Here is a 12,646-nt window from a genome sequence, read left to right as displayed (position 1 = left end):
TTTAATTCATAAATAAATAATAACTATTAATGAATTTATAATAAATTTTGATGTTATTTAAATTCAAATCCTGTCAAATTAACTTATAAAATCGTGATTATTCTTAATCATATATATTATTTTTACTCATGTATATTATTTTCACCTTTTGTCTAATCGATCAGTGAATTGAGTTTTTTTTTTATATATTATTTGAAAATTTTAATTTTTTTTATTTATATTTACGTCTACTTCTATCTATTTATCTAAATGTTTATATAATAATAAATATGTTTAAATATTGTTACATGTCACTTTCTTGTACAATTCCTTCCCTCGTCAATGACTTAGTAAATTCTTCATACTTCATAAATTTTATTGATTGGATGGTTGCTATTTGCTGTTGACGAAGAGGGTCTAGTTTTAAGAACACTCCATGTAAATTTAAGTAGTTGATAGTGCTTTTTTTAAGGAAGAAAAAGACAAGAAAATGAAAGGAAAACAACAACATTGACAGCATAGTTACATCAAAGTCCTGCGTTTTCACTCATTAAACTCAGATTTTAAAAAAGTCACAATAATATAAAAAAATATATATCAAATTGTATACGCATGAAGGCATGGTGTCAAAATCAGTTTATTAGGTAGTTTTTAAGATTAAATTTTGCTCAAATCTAAATTTTAAAATAGTATACTATATTAAAAAATTAATAGTAATAGTTGATGTTGGTTCTATCAAGTTATTTCTTTATCTAATTACCATCTTACGTTGAATTTTACATCACAAAAGATATTTTCAATTCTAGGTTTGAACTTTGAAGAGAGTGTAGCATTAACTAGTTGAGTGTGTATGAAAAAACATTGGGTGGATGAATAGTATCTGACAAATTCAGAGGCTCCAAACCCGAGAAAGAAATATCATTCTGTGCTACAAAGTCTTCTTCTTTTCTTTCTTTATAATAGTTGCTGTAGTAACTCTGTCTTCTTCCATGCTCTCTATCTTATTTATCTTTCAAGTTTCTGTCCAAACTCAAACTTAACTCATCACTTTCTTCATGTTTCTGACCTGTTAATTAGTGGTACTCTCCTAATGAATTGTTGCTTCTCAGATAGTTTTTTTTTTTTTCACTTACTAATTAGAGTTCACAAAATTATGAGCTGTGAGCTCTTATTATCCATTTACGAGTCATATTATCATCTGGGTCTTACTTGATTATGGAATTCCACCTTGTATTTGTCTTTGATTTCGTTCTTTTTCTCCAACTGTTGATTAATCTTGATGTTCATACATTTATTAACAGAATTAAGACATGACGAATTTTCAATTTCTCTTTTGTAATATTCTATATTATTTTTCCATTTTAAGATACTAGTTTTTCTTTATTCAGTTTTCATTGCCTATACATGGAATTCTGTTTGCTCTGTCTCTTCATAGCTTATTTTGTGTTGAAATTTTGGTTCCTCCTTGTGTAGCATGGTTTTAGATCATTCTGTATTTAGTTTCAGTCTGTGTTTTTTAATCATTGAGAAAGGGAGAAATAGAAAGAGTTTAATGACCTTTTATATGGTCGGAGTCTTCTTCATAGTTCCATGGCTGAAAATTATATCCTCATCATTATTTTTCTTCTGAACTATACAAAAATTATGCTTCATTTTTCTCCCCATACAAGTGTTCCTTGCTGTTAACATTTTCTCTTACCCTTTCTACTTTCCTTTTAGAAAGGGAAGGTTCTTTATTTTTATCATGTTTAATGTGCACATTAGATTTGTGTTTTAGAATCATGGTATTGCTTTTCATTATATATGCAGCTTTTAATGTTGTGTGGCATGTTTGTAAGAATTATTTTGAAATGATATCCGGATTTTCTTTTCTATGGCTTATTTTGGTATAATTTTCTTAAATTTTCATGCTTGAAGAAATAAAACTAATGTTTATTTGTTTTTTTCAGAAAGGAATGGGAACAAATCTCAGCATTCCCAAAACTGAAAAGTCTTCCGAGGATGGTGAAAATGACCATCTTAGATATGGTTTATCATCTATGCAAGGCTGGCGTGGAACAATGGAAGATGCAGTAAGTAACCACCGGAAAAAATTGCTAGTTTATTAAATCTTGTGTGTAATAAATACGGAGTTCTGTATGCATAAAGAAAATAATTTAATTTGAATGCTTTTATTTTTCTAGTAGGGATTGGAAGGAATAAAATTTTCATCACTAGGATTGCTTCTTTTTCCAATTTGCTGTAATTTTTGTATGATTAGTGGACTGACAAAATAGTTGTAATAACACTGATTTATGGGTCAGAGGTCAGTCCTAGCTAGATCAGCATGCAGTTAGAATTTTTGGAAATGACTTCTTCAATAAATAGATGGGACGGACTTGCTTCCCCTTGCATTTTATGTCATACTAGTATAATTTCTTGTATGAGTGTATGGACTTTTCTTTTATCTTTGATATGCAACTCACAGAGGGGATTATGCATTTCTTTTAGAGCTGATTCACACCATTATTCTGTTATTATTGTAGAAACAGATAAATATATTTCCCCAAATTCTATGAGAAAACCTCAAGTCCTAAGAAGATTCCTTGAAATTTTGAGCACTCTGCTAGGGATTGTTTTCAGTAGGGTCAAATTATTTGTTATTTATTTGTATTTGTATGACACTCTATTGTTCAGTTTACAGCAAATTTGAGCTTTATTTCTGTGTGGTTTGGACATGGAGATGTTGTCAGGGGATTAGATTCATTAGAAGATGTAATTTTTTTCTTTTGTTCTCGTGTCTCAGAGACAATGAATTTCTTGGTCAGTGAATTGTGTTTTCTGGAATGAATGTATTTATCATTAATTATGCTTTTAATTTAGAGTCTTAGTATTTTAGAGCGCTTCTAACTTGAGACATTTAGTATTTTACAACTCATTTCGTGGTATTCATGTTGCTTAGATGCTCTTAGTTAAACATTAATAAGCTTTAAGGTTTTTCATTGTCTTTTCTTTTGCTAGCATGCTGCACATCTTGATCTGGATGAGTCCACTTCCTTTTTTGGTGTTTATGATGGACATGGAGGTAAGATTTGAACAAATTTGACTATTTGGAATAATGGATGAATGCCAGTTTTACAATTTATTGATATGTCTTCCGTGCATGTTAAAATGACTTGCTGTTTCATTTATTTATTTATTTTCAGTTTACAACTTCGTTACTTTTGCTGTTTAGTTTTTCTCTTTTGAATAATATCTTACCCTCCTACTCTCCCAATCCTTATAACAAAAAATAGACAACTAAGATATCATATATTCTAGAAAGTAAGAGATACTACAACAAATTATTAAAGAAACGTACAAATAATCCCTTAAAAGCAGAAAATCAAAACAGCAATGCTCTCTTATTTCTCTGAATAGTCACAAGAAAGACACTTTTGCAGAAAATATTTTCCTAATGGTAAGATTTTGTTTTCTTTTTTCAGTATAGTTTCATTTTTCCTAGATATCATCCAGTTAACTATTGGGCTACTAGTTTCTTGTCAATACTTATTAAATATTTGAAGCACAATCTAAAGTTATATCTTGGTAATTTATTATTCTCATTTGGGTCAGTGGATTAAGGATTTGTTTGGATGAACTTCTTGGAAAAACCTCAATTTTTTTAGGAGCTCCCTTATTTAACTTATCCATAATTTGATGTGCATAAGTTATTATAACTAGCACCATTGCATGTTTAGGGCAACTCCTATACATTGATTCAGATTACACCCTACAAGATTCCATCTACTGTGATTTGATTTTTCGGCTATGTCTTTAAATTGTTTCTGTACTTATGTTCTATATAGCATATCATGTTCCACTTTCTTCTTTTTCCACTCATCTTTTCAAACAAATATTTGCTGGTTCACCTGCTAGACCATTATCTGGTAGAAAGTGTGCAACTCATGTACCACAATGCTCCTCAACTAGAGAAATCATGTGTAATTTTTTAATCGGCAATATGTTGTGGATGCTCAATTAACCCCGAAATTTTCAGGTAAGGTGGTTGCAAAGTTTTGTGCCAAGTATCTTCACCAGCAGGTGCTCAAGAATGAAGCATACATAGCTGGAGATATAGGAACTTCTCTTCAGGAATCATTTTTCAGGTTAGAGGAAAAAGAGGGTCCTCAAGTTTAATTACTAGTGGTTTGTCATGATTTCAGAATATAGTGACTGAAGCTGGTTTTATGGTTATTTAAAGTCTAAAACTTCCACTTGGATAGTCAGCTAAATTTTCAGCTTTCTCAGTCTCTAATTCTTATTCTTGACCATCTTTCTTTAATATACAAAAGAGTGTAGTTATTCACGCAAAAAGAAAAGGGGTGTAGATACTAGTTACCACTGGTCTTACTCTTTACTTAATAGTCGCTTAAATTTGTTCATCTTTTTGTATTGGAGAATTATAGCCCATTTTTTAGTTGGTTGTCACAGTTTAGCATTTTTCAATTTATTGCATTTCATTAAAATTACAGAACTAAAGATCATATATGATAATATGAAGTATGGCATTAAAATTCCTTATTCATTCGTTGTTTTCTTCCACTCATTCAAAACACCAGAAGAAAAAGAAATTAAAAAAAAAAAAAAAAAAAGAGTAACAAACTAGCATTTTGGTAATTATTGCAGAATGGACGAGATGATGCGTGGCCAAAGGGGATGGAGGGAATTAGCAGTTTTGGGTGATAAGATAAACAAGTTTAACGGTAAGATAGAAGGGTTGATTTGGTCTCCACGTAGCAGAGATGCTAAGGACCAAGATGATAGTTGGGCCTTTGAGGAGGTAGGTATGACATTTGAAAGATGCTTGAACTTTTCAACAGCATAGCTTTCTTGGATAATACTTGATACGTTGGTACATGTCAATAGCTTTTTAAGTAAAGAAGTCAGGTTTTAAATTGTAATCACAGTTACAGTTTCGTTATTATCCTTAATGTTGTGGAAAATCGGGGACAAATGCAGCTAAGGAGACCATAATTACAGTCCCAACAAAGTCACATAGAACCCAAAAACCTTAATGTTGCAGCTGAAATCGTGATTGTGGACCAATTTATAAAACCTTGTGAAGAAGTATTGTGTCCATATTTAGAGTTATGTTTATCCAAATATGTTGGTTTTGTATGTGTGAAGTTTATAATTTTCTTTACACCTCCGTTTTCCTTTTGTCTTTTTTCTTTATGTTGTCATTTTGTAATATGTCTTATATATTGTAAGCAGGGTCCCCATTCTAATTTTGCTGGACCAACTTCAGGAAGCACTGCCTGTGTTGCAATTATTAGAAACAACCAACTTTTTGTAGCAAATGCCGGTGATTCACGTTGTGTAATATCTAGGAAGGGTCAGGTAACTTCAAGATGGAAATTCTAGGATTTTCATCAACAAAATAACAGATCTTAGATCTTGCATAAACCTACAGGCGTATACCTACAATAATTTTCTGACTATGGCTTATACCTACAGGCGTATGATTTGTCTATAGATCATAAACCTGATCTTGAGATTGAAAAGGAAAGAATCATAAAAGCTGGTGGTTTTATTCATGCAGGAAGAGTTAATGGGACTTTAAGCCTTGCAAGGGCTATAGGTACTTACTTACTGTCAGCTGGAAAGTGTGCTTTTTCTTTTAATGAATGTTCATATATTTTCCTTCCAATTTTAACTTGAGTGAGTAGCATGAGCCTCTGCACAATCTATTATTAAACCAATAACTGAATATGATAAATTGATAATAAAGAGCAAAAAAAGTAAAGGCAACTTTCGATTATTTTTATTTTGAATGCTTTATATTGTTTCTAAATTAAAAGGCAACAGGAGGTTGTGATGCATGTGAGTTGGTTTCAAATTGGGCAATTGAAGATTTCATATATGTTTATTTGTTTCCTCTGCATGCTAATTTCTTTGTGATGATTTCATATATGTTTACTGGTTTAATGATATAGTTTTACCTGGCATCCAATTACAATCCATATAAATGATAAGTTTATTGACTTTGATAATAATTACCTCAAAAGTTATACAAATTGTGATTTCTGATTAGTTGATTGTGTAAAACTTTTTACACCGACAGTATTACCATTAAATCCTATGTTTAGTTGGGGTTTTGGAGGAGTGGTGTGGTTTTTACATGGTTTATATAGTCACCATTCAATATGTTTCAATATTTTGCAGGTGACGTGGAATTTAAGCAGAATAAATTCCTTTCTGCTGAAAAACAAATTGTGACAGCCAATCCAGACATAAATACTGTAGGTTTTTCTTCTTCTTATTATTACTAAATACTGTAAGTTTGTTCCCTACGGGTCAGCTTACTTTGTAACTGATACATAAAATAGATATGCAGTTTCCCGGTTGCAATATGGAAATGGAATTACCAATAATGAAATGCTTGGTTAAGGGTCTCAGTATTTACTACTATTGTAAGCTTTCAACTTTTAACTGATAACTTTGTTTATGACATTTTATCACAGGTTGAACTTTGTGATGAGGATGAATTTTTAGTGCTGGCTTGTGATGGCATATGGTATGCTTCTTGTGCTTTTATATCCCCATTTTAGTTTGAATGTTACCAAGTATATAGAAGATATCGGTCATTTGCATTATTTAGATGTAATAACTGAAAGGGATCATTTTATGCAAAGTAAGCATATAATATTATGCACTTTTTTGTAGCATTGGAAAAGCTTCTTGTTTCATGCCCATATGAGTAAATCATACTAAAAAGAGAGTTTTAAAAACTTTAGCCTCTAATTTAAGAAATTACACAGAACTTGCCATATTTTATATTTTAATCAACCAGAAGATTTAAAAAATTAAAATCCACATGCTTATATGCACTGTAAATTTCTTCTGGTAGCATGTACCCTGAGACGGGTGGTAACTGGTAAAGGTCTTGAAAATTCTTAAGTGGTTGATTTACTTCCTTCTTATTGGCTCTTAATGATTCAGGGATTGTTTGTCAAGTCAACAATTGGTAGATTTTGTACATCAACAACTTCTCTTGGTGAGTTTTTAAGTTATAAATTTTTCCTGATAGATGAAGTTAATATTCAATTAATAATTTGTTGTTATTGCTTGTTGCCTGTGGATTATTGCTGCGTTGGTTCTGGTTTGTATCAGTCTGTAGGTTAGTATTTTAGGTTAGAATACTCTATTAAAGTGGTGTGTCTACTTGTTTAATGATCCATGTTACTATTTCAATGTGGTTTGGCTGATCAATGAAACAGATGTTTTGACATGATACCATTTTATCTCACAGGAAACTAAACTTTCTGGGGTCTGTGAAAGAGTGCTGGATCGGTGTTTGGCACCAACAATACTTGTTGGTGATGGCTGTGATAACATGACTATGATTTTGGTTCAGTTTAAAAAACAGGCCAAGTCCAGTGCACCAGCATTAGAGCAACCCTCTTCAAATGACCCAGCTACATCTGAACTACAAGAGTAGAGAGCAGTGAAAGTAGGTTTCGGGCAGCAACACTGCACACATGCACTGAATAGTGTGGACCACTGCTTTCTGCTTAGAATGAGTCTAGATGGACTTTTTCACTTTAACTAGCATTTATTTCCGAATTTGTGTTTGTTTTCCACACCTAAGAGTCTGTTTTGCTTGTGCAATAAGCGGCTCCTAATGTCAGTGTTTATAGCTATTAGCAACAATCTGCAGGCATTTTGTGACGTTTAGCTGGTTGCTAATAACAAGAAAGATTTTGGTCCCAACTTAGAATATATATATATATATGAAATATCTCATTAAATGATCTTGTTATGTGAGGGTCTCATGGGTGACTGGTTAAGGCTTAAATTGATATTTTGGATCTGTTTGACTTGCAAGTTGGTAATAGAACAAATTGTGGGCTGACCATGAAGTAAGTTGTTGAGCAAAAATATCAAGAATTTTGAGTTGATACGACACTATCTTCAAACATAAATAACTGATCAATGACTTGGATGCAGAGGCTCTCAAGCTTCTCCCACAAGGCCATGAATGTGGTCTCTTTCAAAATGGACTTGATCTCAAGCAAAAGCTAATCAAACCATGCTCACATGGCAAAGGTTAACCCAAGTTTACAATGGAAGAACCCCTTCACATCAATCATAGTTCACATTCCCTTCATGATCCTCATTTTCTACCCTGAACTGATACTTCCAACTTTGTTCCTCTACATGTTCTGGATAACAAGATATGGTGAGAATTAGGTATAACAGGCTTAGAAGTGTTGCAGGGAGAGAGATTTCAGTTTCTACTAAGTTAGAGAGACCAGTCTCATTGTAGTGTTCAGCTGCGGTTCTCTATGCAACACCACTAAGTGGTGGCTATGCTATGGTAACAGAATTATATTATCTGCGCCATCAACAGTTAGCATGCTATGATAGTATGGATTTTATTCACTTCGTGTAGTTTAATTTTATTCAAACGGCTGTTTTCACTATGTTACTTGACATAAACGTTAGACCTCAGATTAAGACTGTGAATAACTGAGTTTATCTTTTGTACAAAATTTTTTTTTGAAATGGTGGACGGGTAGTTCTGTATCATGGTTTCAGTTCTATAGATTTATGTAGACAATATCAATGGTAACTCAGCGATTTAATTATGCAAATTACTAGCTTCAAGTTACATAAGGTTTAACAATACTAATGATAACCATACCAGCATTTTTTTTTTCTAGGTCTAACATCATATTTTAAATAGTGTATAGGATAGCAATGAATACATGGTCAATCTTTCATAACAGTCATCTAAAGTTCTCAATATTTTTTTGTTGAAGTAGCCATCTCAACTTGTATAAATAAATGCAACAGTATTCAATCTCAGTAGAACCAAAAACAAGGCCTTCATTACTCGCTGACAAAAAGTATACTACCAAGATACAGAATTAAGGTTAGGCATCATCACATTCAGATTTAAATAAATACATAATTTATTAGATATGTACAGATAAATAATTAAAATTAAAATTACTAATTTTATAATTGAGAATAGCGGTTTATCTTCACTAGTCAAATTCCTAATGGACTAAAATCTGGATTTAGAATAAAACTTCAGAAAGACTTTATATGTAATTGTAATCTTTGTATTGAATACTTCAAGGACCATGTAAAAAAATAAAGCTTGTCTGACCTAAGACATAATTGGTGCTCTTACTTTTAATTTTTGTTTATGTTAAAAATAATATTTGTACTGTCCGTGCTGTGAAGCCGAGCTCCGAGCTCGACATCACAACGCAAGATGACCTCGAGCACGCGCTACGCGACGTCAGCTCGGCATTTAAGTAGATCATAACTGATCTCAAGGGATCTCGCTCCAGACGAGATCCCTTATCTAATCTTATCATATCTTATCTCAAGATCTTATCATATCTTATCTAAAGGTCTTATCATATTTTATCTCAAGATCTTATCATATCTTATCTCAAGATCTTATCATATCTTATCTCAGGCCCAAGGCCCAAAGCAACCCTAATTCACACTAAGGTACGTGCATTACTTATACGAGATTCATACTCCCACAAACACTAACTTTGGCATCGGAGTCTCTTTTGCAAGTACCACCCCCATCTTGGAGCACCAGCGTACCCGCGAAGGAGGCTCACCAATCTTGCTCGGAAGACCGTCTCTACGACAAATTTCCGGTAAGAACATTTGGCGCCCACCGTGGGGCCGATCAAGACCAGCTCTTATCGGCCATTCTTATGGTTTTCACTAGAAGCCATAACAGACGCGCAACAGACGACCTAGATCGCTCAACTACCATGGATAGTGATGCAGCAACATTGAGGAGGCTGATCGACCAAGTCGAACAGATGCGGAAACAACACGCTGCCGACCTACAAAGCATGCATGCCAAGCACGAAACTGATCTAACGGCAATGCGTATCGCTAATGAAGCCGACCTAGCGGCACTACGCGCCGAGAACGAGCGCATTCGCACTCAACTCTCTCGGCGTCCCTCAGATCAACCCCCTCCGCAGAGTAACCTGAATAAGGACGAAAGGCACTCAGTTTCACAACCGCCAACAGCGGCTAGGGCACCGACTCCCAAGCCTCCCACACATCGGTCTCACGCGTCGACAAACAGTCGACGCACGACGTCAGCAAAGCCCCCGCCCACGGCACGGGGAATCAGACGACCTTCCGCCGCCATCCTTTCGTGGACGGTATCATGGAGACACCTCTCCCCTTTGGGTGGAAGTCTTTCCACCTCGACCGCTACGACGGCACAACCGACCCGGACAAGCATATCGATCTATACACCACCCAGGGTTTTTCCAACCTCGCTCAAGGGGGCTGCACTCAACTGGTATACCCAGCTACCCGCCGAGTCAATTGACAGCTTCGGCACCCTGGTCAGACGGTTCACAGCGCAGTATGCGACAAGTCAGCCTCATCACATAACGTCAACTGCTCTGGCCAGCCTCAGACAGAGCGATGACGAATCACTGAGGGCGTTCATGGAACGCTTTAGCAATATCTCGGTCAAGATTCGAAACTTGAACCCCGAGGTCGCCCTACACGCCATGCTCATGGCGCTCAAGCCTGGACCTTTCGTGGACAGCCTGTGTCGACGATCTCCTCTTGATATGGACGAACTTCGTGCCCGAGCTACAGGGTACATTCAAATGGAAGAGCACTCTGCTTTTCGTAACCAGGTTCGCGACAAACCATAAGGAAAGCAAGACCAAGGTCAGGCCACAAACATCTAAAGTTGGCGACCTTGTTTGGTGGGGTGAGGGAGGCAAGAATAGACCCCTACAAAGGAAAATTTGGAACCTGAAATTCCACCCACCTCAAATTTTACTTCTCTTAACTTGTAAATTCAGGTGATATAGTTTTTTTCCTCCTCAGCCTTTTTTTTCCCACTAAAGAAAAGGGTTTTTGGCCAAGGAAGGTTTTAACGAGGCACACCTCAGAAATAAATCAATAAAGCAACTCCACTCCCACACATTTTTGATATTGGCACATTAACCATGACGACTTGCCGAGGTCGAATACGAACCTCGTTGAAATTATAAGGTCGAGCACGAACCTTAAATACTCTTATCCGAGGTCGAGTCCGAACCTCGTTGAAATTGTAAGGTCGAGCACGAACCTTAAATACTCTTATACGAGGTCGAGTCCGAACCTCGTTGAAATTGTAAGGTCGAGCACGAACCTTAAATACTCTTATCCGAGGTCGAGTCCGAACCTTGAGACTATTTTCTTAACCAAGGTTCAAGTTCGAACCTTAGTTCAATCGTTTCACTCAAAGTTGAGGTCGGATACGAACCACGATACTCTCACCTAAGGTCGAATTCGAACCTTAGTTCAATCGTTTCATTCGAATTTGAGGTCAGATACGAACCTCAATACTTTCACCTAAGGTCGAATTTGAACCTTAGTTCAATCGTTTCACTCAAAGTTGAGGTCGGATACGAACCTCGATACTCTCACCTAAGGTCGAATTCGAACCTTAGTTCAATCGTTTCATTCGAATTTGAGGTCGGATACGAACCTCAATACTTTCACCTAAGGTCGAATTTGATCCTTAGTTCAATCGTTTCACTCAAAGTTGAGGTCGGATACGAACCTCGATACTTTCACCTAAGGTCGAATTCGAACCTTAGTTCAATCGTTTCACTCAAAGTTGAGGTCGGATACGAACCTCGATACTCTCACCTAAGGTCGAATTCGAACCTTAGTTCAATCGTTTCATTCGAATTTGAGGACGGATACGAACCTCGATAATTTCACCTAAGGTCAAATTCGAACCTTAGTTCAATCGTTTCACTCAAAGTTGAGGTCGAATACGAACCTCGATACTTTCACCTTAGGTCGAATTCGAACCTTAGTTCAATCGTTTTTCACTCAAAGTTGAGGTCGGATACGAACCTCGATACTCTCACCTAAGGTCGAATTCGAACCTTAGTTCAATCGTTTCATTTGAATTTGAGGTCGGATACGAACCTCAATACTTTCACCTAAGGTCGAATTTGAACCTTAGTTCAATCGTTTCACTCAAAGTTGAGGTCGGATACGAACCTCGATACTCTCACCTAAGGTCGAATTCGAACCTTAGTTCAGTCGTTTCATTCGAATTTGAGGTCGGATACGAACCTCAATACTTTCACCTAAGGTCGAATTTGAACCTTAGTTCAATTGTTTCACTCAAAGTTGAGGTCGGATACGAACCTCGATACTTTCACCTAAGGTCGAATTCGAACCTTAGTTCAATCGTTTCACTCAAAGTTGAGGTCGAATACGAACCTCGATACTTTCACCTTAGGTCGAATTCGAACCTTAATTCAATCGTTTCACTCAAAGTTGAGGTCGGATACGAACCTCGACACTTTCACCTAAGGTCGAATTCGAACCTTAGTTCAATCGTTTCACTCGAATTTGAGGTCGAACACGAACCTCGATACTCTCACCTAAAGTCGAATTTGAACCTTAGTTCAATCGTTTCACTCAAAGTTGAGGTCGGACACGAACCTCGACACTTTCACCTAAGGTCGAATTCGAACTTTAGTTCAATCGTTTCACTCGAATTTCAGGTCGGATACGAACCTCGATACTCTCACCTAAGGTCAAATTCGAACCTTAGTTCAATCGTTTCATTCGAATTTGAGGTCGGATACGAACCTCAATACTTTCACCTAAGGTCGAATTTGAA

At 35.8% G+C, this 12,646-nt stretch overlaps 1 protein-coding gene across 4 annotated transcripts; it reads left to right on the top strand.

Moving 5' to 3' along the window:
• The first annotated feature begins 759 nt into the window (after positions 1 to 759).
• On the top strand, positions 760 to 7,762 carry LOC109788823 (putative protein phosphatase 2C 60). 4 transcript variants are annotated; one of them, XM_020347670.3, is made up of 11 exons: positions 760 to 914; positions 1,929 to 2,051; positions 2,980 to 3,043; positions 3,998 to 4,106; positions 4,627 to 4,780; positions 5,215 to 5,340; positions 5,458 to 5,581; positions 6,166 to 6,242; positions 6,465 to 6,517; positions 6,943 to 6,997; positions 7,253 to 7,762. In XM_020347670.3, the coding sequence occupies exons 2-11, from the start codon at positions 1,935 to 1,937 to the stop codon at positions 7,439 to 7,441; spliced, it is 1,068 nt and encodes a 355-aa protein (XP_020203259.1). In that variant the 5' UTR covers positions 760 to 914; positions 1,929 to 1,934; the 3' UTR covers positions 7,442 to 7,762. The 4 variants fall into 4 exon arrangements, with proteins under 4 accessions (XP_020203259.1, XP_020203250.1, XP_029130015.1 ...); XM_020347661.3 differs by having other exon boundaries at positions 791 to 947; XM_029274182.2 differs by having other exon boundaries at positions 805 to 1,058; positions 1,933 to 2,051.
• The last annotated feature ends 4,884 nt before the right edge of the window (positions 7,763 to 12,646 follow it).

This window comes from Cajanus cajan, chromosome 9, assembly GCF_000230855.2.
Source record: "Cajanus cajan strain Asha chromosome 9, NIPB_CcT2T_4, whole genome shotgun sequence".
Lineage (NCBI taxonomy): Eukaryota > Viridiplantae > Streptophyta > Magnoliopsida > Fabales > Fabaceae > Cajanus > Cajanus cajan.
Note: the sequence above shows the minus strand (reverse complement) of the source record. Positions and strands in the feature narration are given on the sequence as shown.

Bases quoted from the DNA above. Each gene is read 5' to 3' on its own strand.
- LOC109788823 (XM_020347670.3), top strand. From the start codon at position 1,935: ATGGGAACAAATCTCAGCATTCCCAAAACTGAAAAGTCTTCCGAGGAT. The intron at 4,107-4,626 runs GTTAGAGGAAAA...TAATTATTGCAG, and splicing joins CTTCAGGAATCATTTTTCAG to AATGGACGAGATGATGCGTG. The intron at 6,518-6,942 runs GTATGCTTCTTG...TTAATGATTCAG, and splicing joins CTGGCTTGTGATGGCATATG to GGATTGTTTGTCAAGTCAAC.